General features: G+C 41.8%; 1 protein-coding gene across 1 annotated transcript in view; it reads right to left on the bottom strand.

Moving 5' to 3' along the window:
* LOC311493709 (tight junction protein 2-like) overlaps positions 1-24,026 on the bottom strand; it is a 31,024-nt gene extending 6,998 nt beyond the window's left edge. Inside the window, exons 1-12 of the mRNA XM_084552478.1 lie at positions 23,807-24,026; positions 17,231-17,284; positions 13,726-13,850; positions 13,418-13,520; positions 12,307-12,790; positions 10,284-10,387; positions 9,721-9,874; positions 4,527-4,611; positions 2,722-2,843; positions 2,481-2,544; positions 1,898-2,048; positions 889-997 (exon numbers count right to left, since the gene is read on the bottom strand). Coding sequence (XP_084408604.1) covers positions 889-997; positions 1,898-2,048; positions 2,481-2,544; positions 2,722-2,843; positions 4,527-4,611; positions 9,721-9,874; positions 10,284-10,387; positions 12,307-12,790; positions 13,418-13,520; positions 13,726-13,850; positions 17,231-17,284; positions 23,807-23,860 — 1,609 coding nt within the window. The 5' untranslated portion in view covers positions 23,861-24,026. The remainder of the gene's footprint in view (positions 1-888; positions 998-1,897; positions 2,049-2,480; positions 2,545-2,721; positions 2,844-4,526; positions 4,612-9,720; positions 9,875-10,283; positions 10,388-12,306; positions 12,791-13,417; positions 13,521-13,725; positions 13,851-17,230; positions 17,285-23,806) is intronic.
* Positions 24,027-24,331: the final 305 nt, after the last annotated feature.

Genomic DNA, 24,331 nt, shown 5'->3' with positions numbered 1-24,331 from the left:
TGACCTCTCATCTCATCATGATTCTCATCCTGGCTGCTTCACAAGCTGCAAACTACCCCAGCGCATGCTGAAGGTCACGGTCTAATGAAACCACGTCATCTGCAAAAAGCAGAGATGCAATCCGGAGGTTCCCATACCAAGACACCCTCATTACCCCGGCTTCACCTCATCCTGTTCATGAACATGTGGAACATATGAACACAGGGACACATGAGATTTTATACGAACTAGTTTAGCCACACACTGATAAAATAGGTTACGCAAAGATTGCCCTTGTATAATTTTCTTCAAAGACAAAATCCTGTGGGTTGAGGCAGTGAACTGGAAGAAGTCTGAATAAAGAATAAGTCATCTGTTATTTGTTTAATCCTAACAAACAAGAATTTAAAACAAATGGCATGCTCTGTTTAATGTGAGGTTATGTACCCAGAACAGTGATTTGGTCACCACCCAAAGTTTTGCAATAGCAGGTTTCTTTGAGGGCAGGGTAGTTAATATGTACTTTAACAAAGTTATAGAGGTACTATATCTGATTACTATATATATATATATTATATATCCTTTAATCTTCACAAACCCCACTTGAAAATAACACCACCAACAAAGAGTCTGTGGCTCTGACCTGCAATTATATTAGTTTCTACTGAAAACAAATATCATATTTACCTACAGGGGAGAATGGGATATGTATTCATTTTTTTAATGAAAGTTTCTCTTTTGTGTGTGTAAAGGTGAAATATCTGTCATGATAATACACAGAATATATTTGTCATTTTTAAAAAAAAAAAAAAAAAACAAAGGTTGCATTCTCATTCAAATTTGAACTTAATGTGAAGAACCGTGACCATGCTTTTGTGTTAACTGATGTTTCTAGAGGACGTGTATTACCATCAGGTTTGCTCTGGGCCAGGATCGTGATCATTTCCCCTTTAGGGATGTCCAGAAGGAAGAGCACTGCTTCCTCCCTCAATACACCTTGAAAATCGACGTTGTTCACCTTCAAAGCACAAGCAGAGTGAACCAGAATTAGGGCTGTTTAATAGTGCCATGGAACCTATAGATAAAGCATGATATGAATATTTTATTTTGATAAACTCATTTTTCTCTCTGTAAATTTAATGGAGTCAGCCAGTTTACATCTCTGTCTGTCCAGACTCAAATAATACTCAAACAGTTTGTATATAAAGCCTATATCTATATCAGAACAAGCTTTGCCAACATGTGCCAAGCTGATAAGACTCTTATCCAGGGCACTGCAATAAAATCAAAGGCTGCACTTGTGTAGTTTATACTACTTTTTATTAATCTGCATTTTTAATCTGATATGATTTATCTTTGTTTGATTTCTTTTTTACATCCAAAAACCCACTGATTTAACAGGAATGTACTGTATTATACCCACTGTCTGTAGTGAAGACTGTGAAGAATTTAATAAAAGTGTTTTTGCAGATCGAATGACCTTTAATCTTTGTCGTTCTATCGGTCAAGAATTTTTTGCTAAATTTTGTCATAAAATATGATTGTTGAGCTGTCGCCACAGTTTTTGAACGTTTGATTTCGTAGAATTAAGCCACTCATAGCATTTAACAAAATCACTAGGGCCTAATAATAAAGTCTTTGTACTGATTCAGCTACAGAGTCTCTCCAACAGGATGCTCTTCATGTTAAATAAACTACTATGGTCCACGTTTAAAGAGAGAAAATTAACTGAGATAAATGTTAAATGCTGGAGAGGTCATGCAATTTCAGACCACTATCCAGCAGTTCAATAATTGTCCGAGTTTATATTAAATAATCAAAAAGGCTGAGACAGATTGACAGATTATAACCATGTAAGCAAAGAACAAGGAACAAACTGTATTTTGTTCATGCGGTAAATTCTGTGTGATCAGAGCACCTTCAGGATCTGGTCTCCGATGCGCAGGCCTTCCACTTCAGCGGGACTGCCCTCCTGAACACCAGCAACGAAGATGCCGACCTCATTTCCTCCCGCTAGCCTCAGCCCGACGCTGTCGCCTTTCTGGAAATTCACCATCACTGTGTTTGGCCTGCGGGAAGAGGAACACATGTCGCCATTAATAAGACTTACTAACATGAAAGTACACTACAAATATACAGAGTTTCTATATAAATCTGATCCAAACAACCATTAGACACGTGTAAACCCAGCGGGATGTGTCATTATTCATACACCTTTCTTTCTTTCTTTCTTTCTTTCTTTCTCTGTTTGATGATAATGTGAGTGTAATTCCATCACTATGTCTCCTGAGGCTGCTCTACTGTAAATTAAATGCAAAAGTTTGAACACGGACGTACGAAGCCAACTGAAGTCAAAATTTGAGATTTGGTTTAAAATGATGGAATATGCACAAAATGAGCTTCAGCTGCCTTCACCATGGAGAAGAGGTCTGTCAATTTTATAATGCCCAATTTGCCCAATAGTACAGAAAAGCTGTGAAAAGATAAAAAGGAATAATCACCCATATATTTTTTCCTCTTCTGGACTTGGTCGGAGGAGAATCTTTGGCGTGGTTGTTACAGCGACTAGGAATAACAAATTAGACATGTTAAAATCCTAACGCTAATAATCACATGTCATATAAATTAAAATTTATTCCAGTAAATGGAAGAAGTTTCTGAGTTTAGACAACGATCTAAACATCTCTCAACATGAAAATAAAATCGCCATGCATGCGTCAGTGTGAGGACTGGACTGATGACCTGGAGGCTCCTCTATGTGCGGCGTATCCGTGTCCAGTTCAGCTGACGTCTGGGGGTCTTCAGGTACTTTAAAAGGAGAGGCCATCGCTGGTGCCTTGAGTTGGGTCTTCATGGGTTCGTTCCTGTTACCCCACCCCCCAGACACACACAGATACATAACATACATACACAGGATGAGGCTCTAGAGCAGGGGTGTCAAACATACGGGCAGGCGGGCCAAAAACGGTCCACCAGAGGGTCCGATCTGGCCCGCGGGATGAATCTGCAAAGTGCAAAATTGACTTTTTTCAATAAAACTAACTGCGATTTGTCCACTAGGGATGCACTGTTTCAGTAAGAGTTGTGGTAAAATGTTTTGTAGAAGGATAGTTTATCTCATTATGATATTATGTTACTGGTCCGGTCCCCTTGATATCAAACTGGGCTGTATGTGGCCCCTGGTCTATAATGAGCTTGACACCTCTGCTCTAAAGGAACCACACGGTGTATCAACAACTGATTTTAAGCATGACTACAGTAAATTGGTGCATGCAGGAGAAGGGCGACATTGCGGTAAAGCTGCATCCGCACAGAAGACATTTCAAATAAAATTTACAGTCGTCCGTCTTGACTCTAATCTAATCAGTCCGGCTGAGAATGCTACATCTGTTTTGTGAGTGCTGTGCTCCAGGTGCTACCCATCCATCATTGTGTAGCAGGTGATTTAGTGCACATGAGGAAGGATAAGAGCGAGATGGAAGAGACATCCGTATTTTTGTAGCTAACACTTAAGTCTATAGTTTGAGTTTTCGGTTGTTGTTTAACATTCATTCATCTTCTGTAACTGCTTATTCCTGTTAAGGGTCACGGGTGTTGTTTAACATCTATAGTTAAATTATGCCTCAGTTTGGTTTCTCCTGCTTTGACATCGATCAGGCATAACATTATGACCACCTTCCTAATATTGTGTCCCTTGTGCCTCCAAAACAGTTGTGATTCATCAGAGAATGGACATGGACCTTCTGAGGGTGACCTGTGGTGTCTGGTAACAGGATGTTGTTAGTGGGGGCCTTTGAGGGTAGGGGCCTCTGTTGATCATCCCACAGATACTTGATCAGTTTGGGATCTAGTGAATTTGGAGGCCAGGTCAACACCTTGTGCTGTTCTTCATGTTCTTCATGATTTTTTTAGTTGTTCCTAAAGTGTTTTTGTGTGTGTGTCTGTGTCAGGCTGCATCCTGCTGTGTCATTGCTATGGGGTGGGGGTGCCTGGTCTGGTCTAGGTGGGTGCTACATGTCTAAGTAACATCCACACAAATAAATGCCAGGTCGAAAAGTTTCCCAGCAGAACACTGAATTATCACAAGATGGTCAGTGTTATTTATTTCTCCTGTCAGTGGTTTTAACGTTGTGGCTGATCGGTGTATATTTATGGCACAATGTCACCAGGGTGTGTGGATGAGGAAAAGATAAAAAGGTCAAGACTTCAGCAGCACTTATAGTATATTAGACTGACACATTTGGGCTTATGGCCCTGATGAAGCATTGTGGAGTCCTGACCTTTTTTTTTTTTTATATTGCTCCACACCTCACCCTACTCAGCGCATCTCTGGGAACCAAACACTAGTTTTACACAAGTGAAAACCATATCTGTTATAGAATATTTTATGTTGTAATTTCCAGTCACCAAAACACAGGCTGAAGTCTTTGCCTGAAAACCTTCTATGTGGACAAGGTCACAGGTCTCAGTGAGAACTAATGGAAGTCGCGTCCAGTCGTGAGCCTCGCTTTGACTTCATGCATCTATGAAGCGTCAATCCGTCCTACCTGTGGTTGTCTCTTTCATGAGGAGAGCGGTAGGAAAGGTCTTCTGGAGGAGAATAGGAACGGTATGACTCCATCTCTGATATGTCTGACAGACAAGCAGACAGACATCTTAGTTAGACACAAAAAACATCTTTCATTCACCACCTTCCACCATTAAAAAAAAGAAAAATGAAATGATTTGCCACAAGAAGCTGCAACACCACCACCAGCACCACCACCACCAAATGAACCCATGTCACAGAGTGAAGACGTCAACAGAGGATGTTGTTAGAATCACGAGAAACAGTTGCCGTGACTACTGCCACAGCTCAGAACACAGATAAAGGAAGATGAGACAGAGTTGTTAAACACACTGAATTAATAGCTTGCAAACAATACAGATGAAAACAGCATTAATATCAAGCATTAATATAACGTCATTGGTCTCCCATTGATACCAGTACACCTTTTAGTGATGTTTCCATAATGCTGCATATAATCCTTCAGATTCAGCTGCTGTAGAGAGATTGGGTAGACAGTGAGAGTCAGCTTTGGGGATGCTATACTAATGGGCCGTAATGTGTGGACGGTAACAACAGCCAATTACATCAAAAGGAACTAATGCCGTGCTATTATTATAACGGCAACAAAACAGACGCGCTCAATCAAACAGTGATAGAAAGCTATCCACCAAGCTGAAAATATGCCAACATCCGATGCTTCAAGTGTAAAATGGTTTTGTGCCCTAGCATACTTTCAATGTGAAACCAAAAGGATCCATATCAGATGCGTACAGCGTAACAATGTAAAATTCATGAACCTTGCTTCGGGACCTTGGTTGAGGTCTTCGGGTGTGAAAAAGAGTCTTAGGATGCCGCCTACACTGAGTCATGACCAGACCTAGAACAAGCTAAACATCTCATCTGGCCTGAAAAGACAATGCCGGCAAGGAGCTGGCACAAGGGTCAACGGTAGAATGTTTGAGTTGGCTTGCTGCAACATAGCTGTGGAAGGACAAATGGATAAAGTTGAACTGAATAACAGAGTATGCTGCTGTTAAAACAGAAGTTGGATGAAGGTGATTTAAAACACATAATGAGATTAAAGACTGTAATGATTACTCTGGATCCATATTATAATTATAACTTGTGGATGTCATAGGAAGGCAGTTCTGACTTTGTGGATACCTGGATCAGGCATAACATTATGACCACCTTCCTAATACTGTGTCCCTTGTGCCTCCAAAACAGTTGTGACTCATCATAGAATGGACATGGGCCGTCTGAGGGTGTCCTGTGGTGTCTGGCAACAGAATGTTGTTTGTGGGGGGCCTTTGGGTCCTATGGGTTGAGGGGAGGGATCAGTTTAGGATCTAGTGAATTTGGAGGCCAGGTCAACACCTTGTGATGTTTTTTTTAGATGTTCCTAAAGTGTTTTTGTGTGTATGTCTGTGTCAGGCTGCATCCTGCTGGGGATGGCTGCTGCCATCAAGGAGTGTCATTGCTATGGGGTGGGGGTGCCTGGTCTGGCCTGGTCTAGGTGGGTGCTACATGTCTAAGTAACATCCACATGAATGAATGCCAGGTCCAAAAGTTTCCCAGCAGAACATTGAATTGTCACAAGATGGTCAATGTTACTGTCCTGTCAGTGGTCATAATGTTATGCCTGACTGGTGTATATCCACACTGTACTGTAATCTCCATCAATTAATTAATAAATTGTTGTCTTGTGAACACAACACATCAGATTTATCTGTCAGATTGCTGGACATTATGCATTAAGATGCATTTGCCTCTCCTACCATCTTCAAGAAATGTCAATGTACAGAAAAGCTCTGACATGATTCAGAGCTGACAGTTTTCATTCAGACTGAGCTGGAAGTAATATAAAACAAGTCATCTGCATAATTTGAAGTGGAAGATGAAAGACTTGTGGAAGGAATTGTGGAGGAAAAAAAAATAAATGAACAGCTTATGATCCACGGCCATCGAGGAGCATTCTGTCGGCTCACTGCCGGGCGTTAAAACATTCAGGAGGACAATGGTCCTTATCATGCACCCAAACCAACCAAAGTGTTTTTCAGGGTGGAGAACGGGAACGTCCTCTAAGTCAGTCACCTGATCTCAATATGACTGAACTGCATTCCACTCGTGGAAGACGAGGCTAAAGACAGTGACCAACCAAGAGCTGAAGGTGGCCGCAGAGAAGGTCTGGGAGTGCCCCACCTGAGAAGATACAAAGCATCTGCTGACGTCTAGGATCCAAGACTTCAGGCAATCATTGACTGAAAGGGATTATCCAAAAAAAAAAAAAAAAAAACTAAATATACTGCAAGAGTAGCTGTCCAATAGCTCCTAAACCTCAGATACTCCTAAAATGTCCTTCTATATTGATGTAAATTATCACAATTAACACTTTTTTTTTCACAAAAAAAATGTTTATGGTTTCAGCTCTTCCAAAACATTTAATATGCATACATTATGTGGACTGATTCTTTGACTGACACACACAAGATGATACTGGGAATGACTCGAAGGCTAAATGGGTCAGTTGCTCGGAGAACTGCACACCCTGGTTAATAACACATGGGCAAAATGAAATATTAAAATCCAATCCCACTAGCCCGTTCACCACATATTGCTTTGGATTACTCTCACCGTGCCGTTTAACACGCAGGGGAGGCCGTAGCTTCAAACGCAGTTTTAAAACACAGAATAATGTTTTCCTAATAGCCTTTTAGATGCTGCTGCTGCTGGTGCAACAGTCTTTGTTTTGACTGGGGTGTTTTCTGTTGAAGAGGAGTTTCTCTGTGGTTGTCGTTCACGCGCCGCTTCTTACTGTGCATATGCATTCCTCACAGCAAATGCTTAAATGCTAACACGCCACAAGAGCATCAGTATCTGCACAGACCATGCCAGTCCCAGGTATCTGTGGATTATAGTGCTGCTGTCAGATGAGTGAGAATGATATGGGGATGTTTGTGTGACATGAAAAGTGGTATATCAGCTAGAGAGATAACTGTGAGTTGCAACTATAGACTGTATAAACATGGATGGCAAAAAAAGTGAAGCCAAAGCAAGTAGAGCTCCCCCTGGTGGCTTGCTGCAGTATAGGTCATAAGCTCCACCTCCTCCATGTTCGTAGATGGGACTTGGGCCAAACTAAAACACTAAAATACACGTCAAATATTTTTTTGGCCAAATTTATACAGTCTACGGCTGCTACACATAAAATTGAATGTCTAATTTCTCATGCTACATTCTGTAGAAAAATATATCATCCTTAAATCCAACATTACGATCCAGTACGCTCGTGTCCGGCACCGTCACAAACATAAAGCACATTCATCTTCCAATGGCATTATTCAACATCTACACTTAATGAAATCACACGATTAGATAAAGATTTATATGTATTTATTTATTCCAAGAATATTAGTAATTTATGAAAAAGTTAAAAGGGGTTAGAGCAGTCTCAAGAGGAAGCGCAAAATAGTTACGAGAGCTTTACAACTTTTGTGTCGCAGCCATTTTTTTTCACTGACAGAAAGGCAACAGACTGTTTACACATGCTGTGTCTTGGGTGGTCCTTCATCTAAAAGTATGACATTTTATCTGAAAGAGAAAACACAAGACAGAGATGGCACTTTTGAGCGATTGCAGGGATTGCTTCTGCCTGTCTAGGTGAGTACGATCCAGTATCTACGTATATACATAAGAGGCTGAAAGCTTTTCATCAAACACATTTTAATCTTTGTTGCTTGATGATTAAATGCAGTCCTGGAGGTGCAAGCAGAAACTCAGAGCTGCTCAGTTTAAGGTGGTAGTTTTAACTGCATGTTTAACTTTTGCGTAAAGGTATGTCTGTACGTCTAAGAAGCAGTTGAAATAATGCCAATGGACACTTTTCAAACTCCTTTTCATATATCAATTCAATTTGCATTTCAATGATGTTTATATAAAATGATGATGATTATTCTAAATATACAGAACATACTGCACATATGGGCACACATACATCTACGTACTGTATAATCACACATACTGTATACAGTATATACAGCGCAGTCCTAGGAACAGAGAACCTGTGTTTGAAGAAGACACAACAACAACAACCGCCACATGTGGAGGTGACAGGATGATTTATAAATGGGGGTCCAAAGGCCCGAGACCACATATTTACATGTAAATATGGAAATAAACATATGTAGAGAAGACAAAGTACTCTGACATATAAAGCAATCAGAATTAAGCAATTAAGTTGCACTGACCTGCAGATTTTTTTCTTGAGTTATATTCCTTACACTGATCAGATATTTGATTACAGAAGCTTATACAAGCCTATTTTTCCCTCTCCAAACTCTTATCCCTCTTCTTGTGAATGCTCTGATTGCCAGACGTTCTAGACCGACTTCAGCACCAACCGACACGACTGCCGATTTCTCATTAACCTTCAATGCCTTAGCCGGGAGAAGCTGCGCAAAATTTAAAACCAAAAAACGACAAAACGAGCCAACACCCAGCTGCTAACTCTCCAAGAACAAAAGGAGCCACCTGTAACTCTCGATCGGCAGCTGAAAAAAAAAAAAAACAGCAAACAACTGGGAATCCGTACAAACGGGTAGCCACAGATCCGCTAAACTTTTGTTGCTGTTTATTTTTGTGGCTGTTGATGATTAGGTTCTTAGTTCGCTTTGCCACATCGCTGAGTACATGTTAGTTACACTTCACACGGAAATAAGTTCTGCATGCAAACTAAACATTTATTTTTTTAATTTGTTGCACAAACGAATGTTGCACACCTCTGGTATTTATCCATTCCTCCTAAACTCTGTACTAGCGATATGATTCCAAACTGACAATTTAGCAGGAGACTCCATTCTACAGAGACATGCTACTCCCTGCTGGGCCTCTTTGTGGAGAAAGATTCATGTTGCAGCAAGATAATGCAAGAATCACACCTTTTTTATTTGAGACCAGATTACTAAAATTCACCTTTTACAATCATACTGTTCAGCCAACATTTCATTAATTTGTAATAATAATAAAAGAAAAAAAAAGTTAACTGCATGGTCTCAGACATTTGGGCCCCAATCTATATACACACGAATACACATATAATGTACATATACACACCATAGCCAACACAGTGGTCCTGCCTGCAAACCTCCTTATGGTTTAACATTGTTGGTCAGGACATGCACTCAGTGACTCACCGTCATTATCCGAGTCAGAGTCTGTGAGGGGCGGGATGCGAACGAGGATCTGGCGGCTGTCTCTCTGGACCACCAGCTGCAGCTTTCCTCTCGATTTCTCTATGAGCTTCCCAGCGTCGTGGAGAGACAGGTTCTCCGTCACCGTCCCGTTGATCTGCACATGTGGACGGACGGACTCATGTTTGTATGGCTAGCTTTGTGAGGACATTCATTGACATAATGCATTCCCTAGCCCCTAACCCTAACCCTAACCTAGCTGCAACCCTAAAACCCTAAAAGTCTTAACACTCAAGTGGCTTGAAAATAAGTGAGGCCCAGCCAAAATGTCATGACCACGATGGTGTAAAAAGACCAGGATATAGCATTATAAACCTTCTTTAAAACACTATATATACTATTGTTAGTACTTTAGATACTATTGGCTGGAAAGCGTAACTTAACGCTTTCTTAAAAATCTGCTATATATCTTTAAATGTCTAGAAAATCTTATTTAATTAACATGCATTTTTCTATTACGTCCCACTGTGATAAAGGTACTACTTTGCAAAGGAATGCATTTTCACCTTGAGAATAATGTCTCCCTCCTGCAGGTTCCCATCCTTTGCAGCCAGGCCCGTGCTGGTCATCTGTTTGATGAAAATCTGACTCCCCAGACGTAAACCATACTCTACAAAAATAGACACAAAAAAAAGAAAAGCACATTACAGTTACACTGTAAACCATTGCTGGATCTGACTTTATATATACAGTACATCGATGGACTACACTGGATCCACTGACATTGGAAGTTGAGCATTGATTATCTCATTACAATGCCAGCTTTTTGGGGAGGGATGTAGCAAATTAGACAGAAAGTGAACAGTCAGTTCTTGAAGTTGATGTGTTGGAAACTGGAAGATGGGCAAAAATAATCTGAGGGATAAATTATGATAGATAGACTTGGGGAGAGTATCTCCAAAACTACAAGTCTTGTGGGGTGTTTGCCGTGGTTAAATTTGACACCGTAGCTACGACGACAGCCCAGACCCTACGCCGACCCTAACATTGTAGCCTGACGTCCCAGAAATGTAACTACGCGTCACGGCAACGACCGCAAGAGCTGTGATTGGTCCGCTTGGTAGTAGCATATTTCCGCTTTAGTATTTCCGGCTGCTTCTTTATCTTCGCAATTTTCAAATTGATTGTTTTGGATCAATAAGGATGGAACACACTGTGGAAAGGTTAACTGAGGAGGTTCAGAAATACAAACAAGAATGACAAACATGTATGACTTGTCTTCGGCGCCATTGTTGAAAGGGCAGGAAGTAGAAACAAAAATAAACCCGACTAGCATAAAAGACACAACGTCGACTAGCGTTAGTATAACTGGCTCGAACATGGTGTTGGCTACGTGCGGATGTTATGGCCTCATTCATTCAGAGAAAACAAACACAACCCCTATTGAGTGATTGCCAAAAAAGGCTAGTGTTCATTAGTAGAGAAGGCCTTTTATAAACAAACACATCAGCATCTACTTATGTTGATATAGCTCTGCAGCCATGTGTAGTTAAGATACACATTTCTTCAATAATGACGTATGCAGACAGTGTGTGTTGACTCTTCCCAGGTTTGAGTTATAAACTGAGATTTGTGCTTTTCTTGTCACTACAATAACTAGCGTCAGTGGGGGATATATAAATAAATATCAACTTAACGCATGCGCTTTGAGTGCGGGCGACTCCACAACTCATTGTGTTCCAAGATTTGTGTTACGTCACCTTGTCAAGAGGCACCCACACGCACAACAAACAGCACTGTTTGTGCTTCTGAAAGATCGCTGGATACAGTAAATCCATTGTTGTGATACAGCAGCTGTTCGTACAATATTCCAGTGTGCCCAAATGACGTCTATGTTTATTACGCACAGAGAGCAAAACTGTGATCGGATCTCAAGTTGTGGCTCTAGAAGCTTCTAGAGATGCATTTAGATGTCAAGTGTGAACACAAGTGCTTAAAGGTGGGCACTCAGGATGCAAGTTAATACCAGGTCTGAACAAAGTCAGGGAGATGGTCCGAAAATAGGAGTAGCTCCGTCCACACAAAGCAACTGGCTCGTCACTAATGACAGTTGTGGACATCTCAGGCCCCAGTTCCCTGGGTCATGTGAGTGAGTGAAACAAGCAGAACTGACATCACCAAGAACTCACTCTTCTTGCCGTCACCGCCACCACTCTCTTTTTGAAAAGAAAATACCATGTCCTCTGGAGGGTCGCGAGGGGGGACAGGAGCCTATCCCAGCTGTCATTGGGCGGGGTACACCCTGGACAGGTTGGCAGTCTACCTACCGGGGTACCTAGGAGAACCCACGCAGACACAAGGAGAACATGCAAACTCCAAGGCCCCACAGAAAGGCCAATGGACTCGAACCCAGAACCTTCTTGCTGTGAGGCATCAGTGCTAACCACCACACCACTCCACTTCTCCATCAACTGTGCTTCCCATGCATGTCAAGTGACACACAGTCACTCACAGTCTTAAAACACAAGATATGATGCTCATTTTATCCACAATCAAACATCACAACGATGTGAGTAGTTCTCATTTTACCTTCGTTGGATCTCTCCTTCACTAGCAGGACATTGACAGGTTTCTCCAATGGCTTCAAATGTTTGGAGGGTTGTGAGGATGGAGACCCGTCCCTACTCCTGAACCTCCCACCTTGTCCTTTTTCATACTTGTCCTCTGTGTGATAACTGCCCCCGGGACTGCGTCCTCGGCTGTGGTGCTTCTGATGGCCCGTGTCCGGGGCACGCGAACTCCTTCCCTCCCTCCTGGATCTATCGGGGCTGGGTGAGGCTTTCTTCTGGTTCTGCCCGTTGGTTCTCCTTCTCTGATTGTGGCCCTGTCCTCCTCTGTATTCAGAGTCCAGGTAGCCTTTGCTGTCAGGGATGTTGTCCTGGCTGTCTTCGCCGTACCAGCCGTTGTCGTTGTCAGCGTCATAGTAGTGGGTGAATGGGGTGTACTCGCCGCTGTCTGGGGATTGGGGCTGCTTCATGGAGTGGACCGCCACTTTATGCGGTCTCTTCACTGTCTAACAGAGGAAGAACAAATAATAAAAGTCTTTGATTAAAATCCTTTTTTTCTTTTTTCATCTAAACCATCAACACCCAACTAAGTTGCTCAAGAATGTCATATCCTAAACTAACACCAACGCCATATTAAGCCAGATGGATCTGTTTAGTAACAAGTTACTAATTTAGCCAACTATAGACCTATATCCAACCTTCTTTTCCTTTCTAAGGGAGAAATTTGTAGTTTTTCCCATTGCCAGACTTGCCAGATAGTTGTCCTGCTAGATCTCAGTGCTGCATTTAACAATACATCACTGCAGAGACTGGAATATGTCACTGGGTTTAAAGAAACCTTCAGACTGCCTTGCATCTTATTTGGATACGACATAATCTATTTCTAGATTCAGATTCCTTCACATTAATGATGATTCTTCCACATGCACAAAAGTTAGTCGTGGAGTTCCCCAGGGTTCTGTGCTAGGATGAGGATTACTGAGATCAACTTATAGTTGCATCACCGTTAAGACAAGTCAGGTTCTGCCAAGATGCCAACCGCTGGAGACACACCACCCTGCCGTGAGGAATCCTGTGAATAACGTTATGCAGGGTCTGTCCATCTTTATATTAAGTCAGTGGTCTATACTCACTATTTTTGCCACTTTTCCACATTTACGGAGGGACTGTACAGCAAAGGAATGAGGCACATGGTCCATGGAAATAGAGTTGACCTGAATGACACGATCTTTCTCACTAGATGAAAAAACATACGAATAACACAAAGAACATTTGACTTTGTACAGTTTAACAGTATAAAGTTTATACATTTACACAGTGGACATTTCCCTCCAGAGCTCTGATATAAAGTTGTGACTACTAACTCAGGTGTAAGCAACATAGATGTAAAGATTTCCAACTCAGCCCAATCGGAAAGTTGGTTGCTGTTAGAGAGACTTACAAGAGTAATCCATCAGCTGGTCCTCCTTGCAGCACATCTGACACAATGATTGACGTGTCACCGTTTTCCACATTGGGGTTGTCACGACCACCGGACACAGCGATGCCAAAACCCATCTTAGAGTCCTAGAGGAAAAATCAATCAATTAGAAAACACCTTCATGGAGGCGCTGATCGGTTTGTGAAACTGTCATATGTACACAATGGACATCTCCTTAATTATTATCCATCAAGGATGAGTTATGTGTCTCATGGCTAAATGTTTTTAGATACAAGCGGCTTTACTTTATATAGTACAGTACAATAATTTACATAACACAGTATATTTTGGATGCCAAGAGGCAAGAAACCCTCAGGAGAAGGGGTAGTGTGCAACAGAGAGAAAGAGGCACAAAGCACAAGATTTATCAGCCTTCATCTCTTTGGAAACAGAGCAAGAAAGCATTTACACTGACTTCCTACAAGTCCACCACACAACGGACAAATGGAGTGGCAAGCCACATTGTCCAAAGAGAGGAAGTAGAGGAACATTGTGACCCAAGGAGGAACCAGAATCTAATGGAGTGTGACAGACTCCTGAACAAACCAGAAGCACAGGAAGGGTTTGAGATGGCAGAACCAAGACTTTGAGAAGTAAGAAAGGTGGTTCAGAAGGTCAGAGTGAAGTCTACTCTGGGACCAGAAGGTATCTATTATTACAACATTGGAGTCTGATGACTGTCCTCTGGAGGATGCCTGTAGTGGCCACACTATACTTGAATTTAAATTTCAGACGAACACAAATCAACAAGGTCAAGTACCGTCTCAATACACTGACTTATGTCTTGTGCCTTTGGTGATGAAGGCGACTGAAATGTTTTGGGGTTTTTTTTAACTAAAATTCTACAAACTACTGTATGGCTGAGTATATTTATAGCAACAGAGAAAAGACTTCATGAGAGCAAATACAGAAGGCTTGGCATGAGGCGCAAACCATCCATAAACCTGAAGAGTAAACCTAAAAGACACATGGAAAATAATATGCAGAAGGCTTGGAACAGCTCATAATCATCATCACCAACTATAAAACAAGGTGGAGACAGTGTGGGCACTGGATCTGTAGTGTTTATAGATATGAAAGAAGACAGAAGCAGCTGGATGAATTCCTAAGTGTAAGGGAATATACTGTGTGCTCACATTCAGCCAAATGCAGCAAATCAATTGTGCAGTGACCCAAAATATACTGTGAGAGCAAGCCAGGAGTCGCTGAAGTTATAATACTGGAATATTATGTAATGGCAGGGTCAGACACCTGATCTCAACCCGATCTAGCATGCGTTTAATTTGTTGAAGACAAAAATAAAGGCTGAAAGACCCATGGAGGGAGAAAAGTAGATTGAGGTCATAAACATCATGGGTGAGGTGACTGGAATTGTTGAGCATTACGAGTATTTGTATTTAAAATCACAGAGGCAGTAGGAAAGAAGGGGATTGCAGATTCTACCAGTCTGTGGTGGACTGATCAATGCCAGAGATGCAGGATCAATCAACATATTCACAAAGCTAGCCACTGGATATTAGGCCAAACTAAGGAATCAAAGTTCAATAAATAAAATGCAATAATCCCATAGTTGTCGGTGGACTTTGGAGATGCATTGTTAACTTTCTATAACTGCGACACTAACACAGAATTTGTTGTCTATTGTAGATTTATGGTACACTGAATTTGTATCTTTTCAACTATTTGGATGCACTCAGCTTTCATATTTTTAGATTCCCATACAAATCAGAAGGGTGGGTTAGGGTTAGGCTCTAGCAGTGTTGGAATCCCTAGGGCAAAAGAACACGACTGACATTGTTGTCTCATATAATGGAGCCATCTGCACTTCAATAATGGAGATGGCCCCATTCAACGTTGGCTGGCCACTACAGTCGTCCTTGTAAGACATGAGTTCTCATGAAAGACTACTTTGGTGGATTCAACGCGAGGCAACAGAACGGCAAAAGCATGAAGTAGCTACAGTGACACAATGCACAACTGGTCATTGTGTTTGCCACAACATTACATCTGCTATCGAAGTTGGCTGAATGGTAATCAGGATCAGGACTTGTGATGAGGTCGAGAGTTCAACGACAGCCCACTCGAGTAGTCATGGGTAACCATAACAACAAAGTAGGTGGTGGAGGGCAAGGAGATGATGGACAACAGAGAAATGCTGGTTACTCCGGCCAGGCTGACGTTCAAGCCAATGCTACAAGTCTACTGCTGACAAGGAAGAGGGGGCAACACCTGCAGGTTCAAAATTGAGTAAAAGTAATGGCAAGGTGGTGACAAGACAGGCATGGGACGAAGGGTTGACACAAAAGTGTCACATGGTATTAGGTAACAATAATCCCTCAACAGGGAAAGCCTGCAGTTAAGTTCATCATCTGCTGGTAGATATGTTCATTACTTGAATGAATACTGTCTTTCAAAATGTTATTTTGCTCTTTAGTTGTGTATAAATGCTATACACCGAGACAGGGTTGCTGATGTAACTGTAAGTAGTGGTGCTCAGTTGGGTGCTCATTTCTTTCTGCTCCAATAAAGTGATGTGGACACAGTCCATTGAGGAAAGTCATCCTCAGGGTGGGTTAGCTAGGGTCAGGACAGAGCTATTCAAAATAGTGGCCTTTCAAAATAAAAATAATACGTGCACTGTGAGATCATACAATTTTGAAACCTTAGACTTTTTCTGATATAGCTCAGGGATGCCCTCTGTATTTCTGTATAATTTAGATCTAAGTTTATGTAACATCAGTAAATGGAATATTGTATGCTGCCTATTAGACACTCTTATGTTCCCCTGCTTTAAGTATATGTATATTTCATAAGAAAGATAGCTGCAGTCTTTTTCCTTTTTTGTTCATGGCCTTTTAAAAATGTTAAGTACCAATGAACAGCTGGGCCTACATTGGCTAACAACAAACACAATTGAACTAACTGGATAAAATTTGGTCCATCTAATAATGTAGAGAATTTATTCTAAGGCAACGTGATGTTCTACGTCAGGGGTGTCAAACTCGTTTTAGTTCAGGGGCCACATATAGCTCGATTTGATCTCAAACGTAAGCATAACAACCCATAAATAAAGACAACTCCAAATTGTTTTGGTGGAAAGACATACAGGAACATTACGAAAGTGTTTACCTTTTATGAACAAACTGAAAAACAATGCAAACCTAGTGGACAAATTAGGAATAGCAGATACTTCTACTGAAAAATTGCAGTTAATGTCTTCTTTGTAAATTTCATTCTTTCTTTCAAGTCATCCTGAGGGCCAGACTGGACCCTCTGGCTGGCCAGTTTTGGTCCACGGGCCACATGTTTTCCATCCCTGATCTATGTGATGGGAATTTCCGATTTATTAGAATTAAACCAGGATCAATGCAAAATTTGGTCCCCAGATACTGATTCATCCGGCAGATGAACAGATAGATGGACGGGCGTTTTTCTCGGGCTGACAGCACAGGTGAGGAAAACTCACGCGTTGCAGTGTGACGGTGTACTGCTCCCAGACCGTGTCTTCCATCCCGGAGCCCTGCACGAAAGACAGACGCAACAAGAAATGTGAGTGGTAGTTACAATTCACTGAGCAACACAGGGCAGTCTTAGAAAGTTCAAAATCTTGTGAAGATTCATAAAATTATCGATTGTTTTGCAAAGCTTTTCCAACTCATATTCAATTTGAGTGCACATTTGAGAACTGCCAGGCGCAAAGCTGGGCGCCAGCTGCCAGCTTTTATGGCACGCACTCTCTGTACAGTATTGAATGACTTGAATGAAATCTCTACTTCTATCTACACTTTAAACATTACGTGAATTTACCTTCTTGGTCAAAACTTACTAAATAAGATTAAGACTAGATACGTTTTATTAAAACACATTTCTTGCCAGTAACAAATTAAATTATTCGTCTTCATATACAGACTCATATGAAGAGCAATTATACACACTAACACCAGTAATGTTAAGATGACCAACTTGGCAAATCTCCTCAACAGCTCAGCCTGTTCACATCTCAGTTTGGCAAAAACATCAACTCTGTTCAAGTGAATTTCAGGTATAAACCATGACAGCTTTACTTTATTTTTCAAAAAAACAAACAAATATCTCAATTTTAATATTTGATATTTTGTCTTTGCACTATTTTCAGTTAAATAAGGGGTTTAAATGATTTGCAAATCCTTGATTTTATATTTCTAATCACATTTTACACAGTGTCCCAACTTTTTGAACACAAATAAATGCTATGACGTGAGGTGAAGAATACAAAACAAAAGAAAATTTAATTTTTTGGTCAGTTTTCATTGAGATTATGTTGAAACTAATAAAAGAAAAGCAAAATCTAAAGCCAAATCATTTTTGACGTGAACTGGGAGCTTTTATGAACCTAAATTGTGAAAGGTTTCTGCGATGATCCTGCAGCTGTGAGGCAGTGGGGATTTAAAACTATATCTTTATTGATACTCCTCCGCACTGACAATGTTAAACTCCCTTAAGCCTTTTACCAGCAATAAATTAAAAACTACTATCCATCCATGCATGCAGTTATCACAAATTTAAGCAGACAGGAGAAAACATACACCGATCAGCCACAAAATTAAAACAGGATAAGACAAGAGAAGTGAATAACATTGACCATCTTGTGACAACTCAGTATTCTGCTGGGAAACTTTTGGACCTGGTATTCATTCGTGTGGATGTTACTTAGACCTTTATCCCACAGCAATGACACTCCTTGATGGCAGCGGCCATCCCCGGGGGGATGCAGCTTGATACAGGCACACACACAAAAATGATTTAGGAACAACTAAAAAAAACATGTACAGCACAAGGTGTTGACCTGGCCTCCAAAATCACTAGATCCCAAGCTGATCAAGTGTGTGTGGGATGATTCAGAGGCTCCTCCCCTTAAGTCATAGGACCCAAAGGCCCCCCACTAACATCATTCTGTTGCCAGACACCACAGGACGCCCTCAGAAGGCCCATGCCCAGTCCCTGATGAGTCACAACTGTTTTAGAGGCACAAGGGAGACAATATTAGGAACATAATGTTGTGCCTGCTTCAGAACACCAGCCTGCCTCTAAGCTGTTTGGTGTCCAGCCTCTTTAACAGGATCCTGTCGACCCAATCTTGCTAGCCTCCCCATGCCTGCACCAATGCCAGCTGGACTATCTGGCACAGCCCATATGCATTCACTCTAGACATAGCTAGCCTAGAGCTTCCTCCGCGCTCCTTTGAGTAAAACAAAAAAATGAATGCCTTGCCCTGTCATAACCACACCGCCGAGACGAGCAAAATCCTGCTTTTGTATGACCTGGCTCAGTTTAGGTAGCTTAGAAAGCATTACATCAAAAGTAGGCTTCCCACAGGTGCAAGTCTTGCAATCTGGATTAGCCCGTGCAGAGGCGGATTAGTTTAGGCGTGGGGGCATGAGGGTTGGGGGTGGGGTGGATAGGTACTAAAAATAACAGCAGACTCGCAGTGTCTCCAGAACAGCAATAAAGAAATAAAGAAATAAATAAATCACATGATGCTGCTTTAAACAGAAGAGTACATGTGAAGTACATTATATATGCCAATACTAAATTTTATATTATATAGATAATATCAGTGCATTCATTAAAAAGTACACGCATGTGAAACTACCAAAGATTTCCAAGAAAAAAAGTTGTTGTTTTCCAGGCAGACATGAAAATTACAAGATTTATGTCATGTGAACTGTGGTTTAATGACAGAGACCTCAAAAACAACAAGAGACAAATATGGATCTCCTCAAAAAAAAATAAAAAAAAATGCAGTGCTGGAAGTTATTTCCAGTCGCTCACAGCTGCTGCAGATGGCAGCAGCCGGTAGATGCAACTTGCAGAGAACCAGAGAATAGCAAGGCCGTCTGTATCTGGAGCCACGTAGGAGGAAAGCTTGAAAATTATGCAGGATTGTAGCTGTGTAACCGGCCACGCATAATGGTTTTAATAAAATTAATATCAACACTGTAACTAAAGCTATGCAACTATTTGCAGTCATGGATCAGTGACAACACATTTGAAGGCTTTTTACTATGAAATAACATTCATCATCATGATCGTAAACTGACCTCATGAAAGCTATGCTTATACTGTATATGTAGACAAAGTAGTGATTGTAGCATTTTGGGTGAACTGGCCCTTTAAATAGGCCAGAGGAACAGCTGCCAATATGTGTTTGAGTATAAAAGGCTCTTATGAATGCTAAAATCACACAGCACAATGATACCACAAAGAATTATTAAACTGTATAACTACCACAAAACCTTGATAATTATCAGCCCAAACTTACTAACTATAATTTAATCTCTAACACCAGCACCCAATATCATAAAACAGGCTGTCAACCGGCTCTGTGCTGTATTAGGGAGCTCTTTAGACAAGCTGTTCTTAACTCTGGCCTGGCTAGTGCCGGTAACTATCTTAAACATCTGGACACAGCGAAGGGGGAGAAGAGCGTGACACCCTCGCAACTTTCTGTGAACCGGGTCTTTATTTTCCCTCAGAGAACAGCGTACACTGCCTCCGCCTAGCTTGCTTTGAAAAGTGTGGACACGTCAGAAGCAGGAAGTCAGAAGATGAATACTGGCCCTAACAGCCACAAACTTTTAAAACGAATAAATTAAATGAAAGGATGAAACTAGGTCAAATAAAATCTTGGGGTTTCTTTTTGAGGGAGAAAAGGTTTGCAAACTTAAGGCTGTTACATACTCTGCGAGGAGTGAGAAGTTTATTCTCGCAGCTTGTTCCTGACACATCAACAGAGCAGAACTTTTTTTCGGTATACTGTGTGTACCCGACGTCCAAAAATAATACGCAAAGTGCTTCTCCTCATCCATTTCCCACATATCCTACAATGCTTAGCATGTGTGACGTATGCTGCAGTGGGAAGGGGCCTATGAGTACTTCCCCGGAATTTGGCACTTGAGTTTCTCATGACGTATAAAAATCTTGTTCTCGCAGCCCTAGGAGCAAGAACAAACTTCTCGTTTCTTGCGGAGTATGCAACAAGCTTTAGTCTGTGCCTCCTTTACTGATGTGAGATATTTTAAGCAACGTCCCCCTAGCTCAGCGACTTGAAGCTCAGGCCTTTGACACCTCTGAGGAGTGTTGCTAATGACCCTCCTCCTGGTCTTGACTGGTGTTACTATGTCCCGCACGGTGGAGTAATGCTAATTAAAAGACATGAAACATTAAGGAGCCAACGTCATTACAAATTTGGATGTCGATCAAAGCAAAAAATACTTGAGTGTAGATGCAAGAGGGAAATATTTTTTTTTAGTGCACAAAAGTTCTGCAATTACAGTGAACTCAAAGAAAATGTATTTATGATAACTGATAAGAAGGTCCTCATGGCAAATAGGGTTAATTACTACAGAAAAAAAATAGCTCTGATGTGTGACTGGCTTCTAAAGTATGCGATATTAAGGAATTTGGCGGCTGCTCTACAGGTAGTACTGCCACCATGCAAATTAAAATCCCCGATAACAATTATTTTGATTAATAGAAGTTAAAAAGTTTGTAAACTTGAATAAAACTGACCAGAAAATCAAATAATTTGAACAAGTTCTGGTGGGACAGCATCAGCTAGCGGTCACTTTGGTGTCCTTCCCTGACAACACTCGCAGAAGCACCAATTATCACAAAATTCCGGTTGTTATCCTCACTAACGCTAATATGAGCCAGGGTAAATGTGTGGTTCTGGTCACAAAACCAACTCTGAGTTTACTAAAAAAAAGCTGCAGGGCCCATCTAAGCACCCCCAAAGCAGGAGCACTGCAAGCATTTACACGAGCAGTACAGCAGCAGTATTAAATCACATTGCAGAGTGGGGAGGACTAACAGCTTCATAGAGCAGGAGAATCAATATCACCATCTATTGTGGGCTGGATGGTGACACCAAAACACATCATCAATTATCAAAATCCAATGACAGGTCCTGATCACAGAGGAATAACCCCCCACTCTGTCTGGTCCCTGCGTTGTGCGGTTTTAGAGGACTGACTCCGTTAATAAAATGACTGTAACAGCATTTGAATCAGTCTAACCAGTAATTGTGTACAAGCGGCACAACAGCGGTAACTTCGTTATTCCTTCATGAGTATTTATTCACAGGATCACGATCTGTACATCCCTCCTCCTGAGCAAAACTGCAGCAAACTGGTGGAAAATTGATCAACTATTAGTTTTATAATCGATTTGCGAGACTTAAGGATTCACAGGAGTCTCATACCACTTAATAACACCATGGCACCGCATTTTCTGGGCAACAAAAGGAGATAGTTCACCCAAAATCACCTCACAATTAGCCCCACAAATGGCCTCAGATGTCTTTCTTCATGTCAGTCTCTTAATTCATCTGTGTTTTTGCTCCAACGACCCTATCTGAAAATCCTGTCCTTTTTTTACCGACTGATCTATTTTTAGTAGGTTGTTTAAAATCTGGTAATAACTCATGAACGTGCTGAAACACTAACCTCAGACCTGAGACACTTGTTCAGGACTTTTTACTTAGCTTGCATGTTACATTGCACAGCCAAATGGAAAATGTCTGAATGTTGTAGTTGGCCGCACGGATTAGTACAATTCAATTAAGCGCGATCTAGGGTCACGACTCAGTCCATGTCTGCGTCAGGTCATCCAACCCCTCCAACAGCGCTAGGTTCCCATGATGGGAACCTAGGATGGGAACCTAGGGATGTTATCAGATATATTTTAACATCTCACTTTCCCAGGGTGCGGTGTCTGTTTGTCTGAAAACATCCACCATCGTTCCGGAGACCAGAAACTCAACTGTGTGAAGCATGGATGAAAACCCTCCGGTGGCACTCTCCCCTATAGTCATGAAACGCCGGTTCGGACTTCATAAAGCACACAGTAAACGTCAACATAGACCCCCATCGGTTTGCTCACAGAAGGAACCGGTCTGTCCACGCCACCCTCACCCTCCTGGAGAACAAGGACTCGTGTTGGACTGCTCTATCTGGAATTTAGTTATACTTTAAATACCATCATTCTGCAGACTTTGGTAGTCGGCAAGCTGCTGCTGTTTGGATAAAATCCATTTCTCTGTAACTGGCTCCTGAACGTCCTGACAAACAGGTCACGCAGTCTGTTAAGATCAATGGCATCTCATCTTCCACCATCACACTCAACACCGCCTCCCTATAGGGGTATGAGTCCTCACTTTTACAGATCAAGCACAACAATATGACCACCTTCCAAATATCGTGTGTAGATCTCCAAAACAGTTGTGACTCATCAGAGAATGGACACGGGCCTTCTGTTCTGAGGGTGTCCTGTGGTGTCTGGGAACAGGATGTTGTTAGTGGGGGGTCTTTAGGTCATATGGGTGGAGGGGATGGAGCCTCACACATCCACATCATCCCACAGATACTTGATCAGAGTGGGATCTAGTGAATTTGGAGGCCAGGTGCTGTTCTTCATGTGTTCTTCACACGTTTTTGTGCACCCTGCTGCCATCTAGGAGTGTCTTTGCTATGGGGTGGGGGTGCCCGGTCTGGTCTAGGTGGGTGCTACATGTCTAAGTAACATCCACACGAATGAATACCAGGTCCAAAAGTTTCCCAGCAGAACACTGAATTGTCACAAGATGGTCAGCGTCATTTACTTCTCCTCTCAGTGGTTTTAATTTTGCGGCTGATCGGTGCAATCTGCAAGAGAACAGCCATATCAAATGAAAGGTGTCAAAACTGGACGTTACCACAGTCCCTGCACTGAGACTGAGTCACCTCTGAACATTGCTGAAGTTTGTTCCACCAGTTTTTTCTCAAGTATAGCAACTAGAAACAGCAACACACACATAAAGTATTATTTCAGCTGTGCAAGCGTCTTTTCTGTTGCCTGAGACACAACAACAGGTGTTCTGACTACAGGCTCCCACACCTGCACCTCACACTGTGAAACGATCCACGTGGACAGTTTGATCTAAATCGTGACTGCGTTAAAGCAAAGTTTGTCAGTGTTGCCAAATGCAACGTCGCCAGCGCAATCGCGGCACGGCGCCACTTACTCCGACATTTTCGCTCTTGCTCGGATAAGAAGCCATTATTCCTTTCACCGGCATGTTGCTGCCTCTTCTGCTCCTCGGATTGGCAGAACGGGAACTTGGGCACGGTCAAAACACGCAGGTTCAGAAAGTCGATGTCCGAAAAAATAAATAAATAAATAAATAAATAAAAGAAAGGAATGAAATGAAATCCCTTGACAGCCGCGCTAGATCCGTCCTCAGCGTGTCCAGCAGACGGCCAGCTGGAGCAGAAAGAGGGAGGTCCGTCGTACCGACACGATTCCTCGTCAGACTCGGCTCTGTGACAGCTACAGCAATCGTGGGAAACGCACATTTCTCCACTGGAGAGACATTGCGTGCTGTGTGTGCTCTATCTGGCCTGAGCTGGAAATCTAAATGTGGCAGCAGAGCACAACTACAGCAAACACGCACCAGTATAGCTCCTTTTCCTGGTAGCTGCAGCCACTCCACATTCTCCTGAGCTTTTAAAATAAATTTTGCAACGGGGGTGTCAAACTCGTCAAACAT

Source organism: Chelon labrosus (genome assembly GCF_963514085.1).
Source record: "Chelon labrosus genome assembly, chromosome: 9".
NCBI classification, from domain to species: domain Eukaryota; kingdom Metazoa; phylum Chordata; class Actinopteri; order Mugiliformes; family Mugilidae; genus Chelon; species Chelon labrosus.
This window is presented reverse-complemented; position numbering and strand designations above follow the sequence as displayed.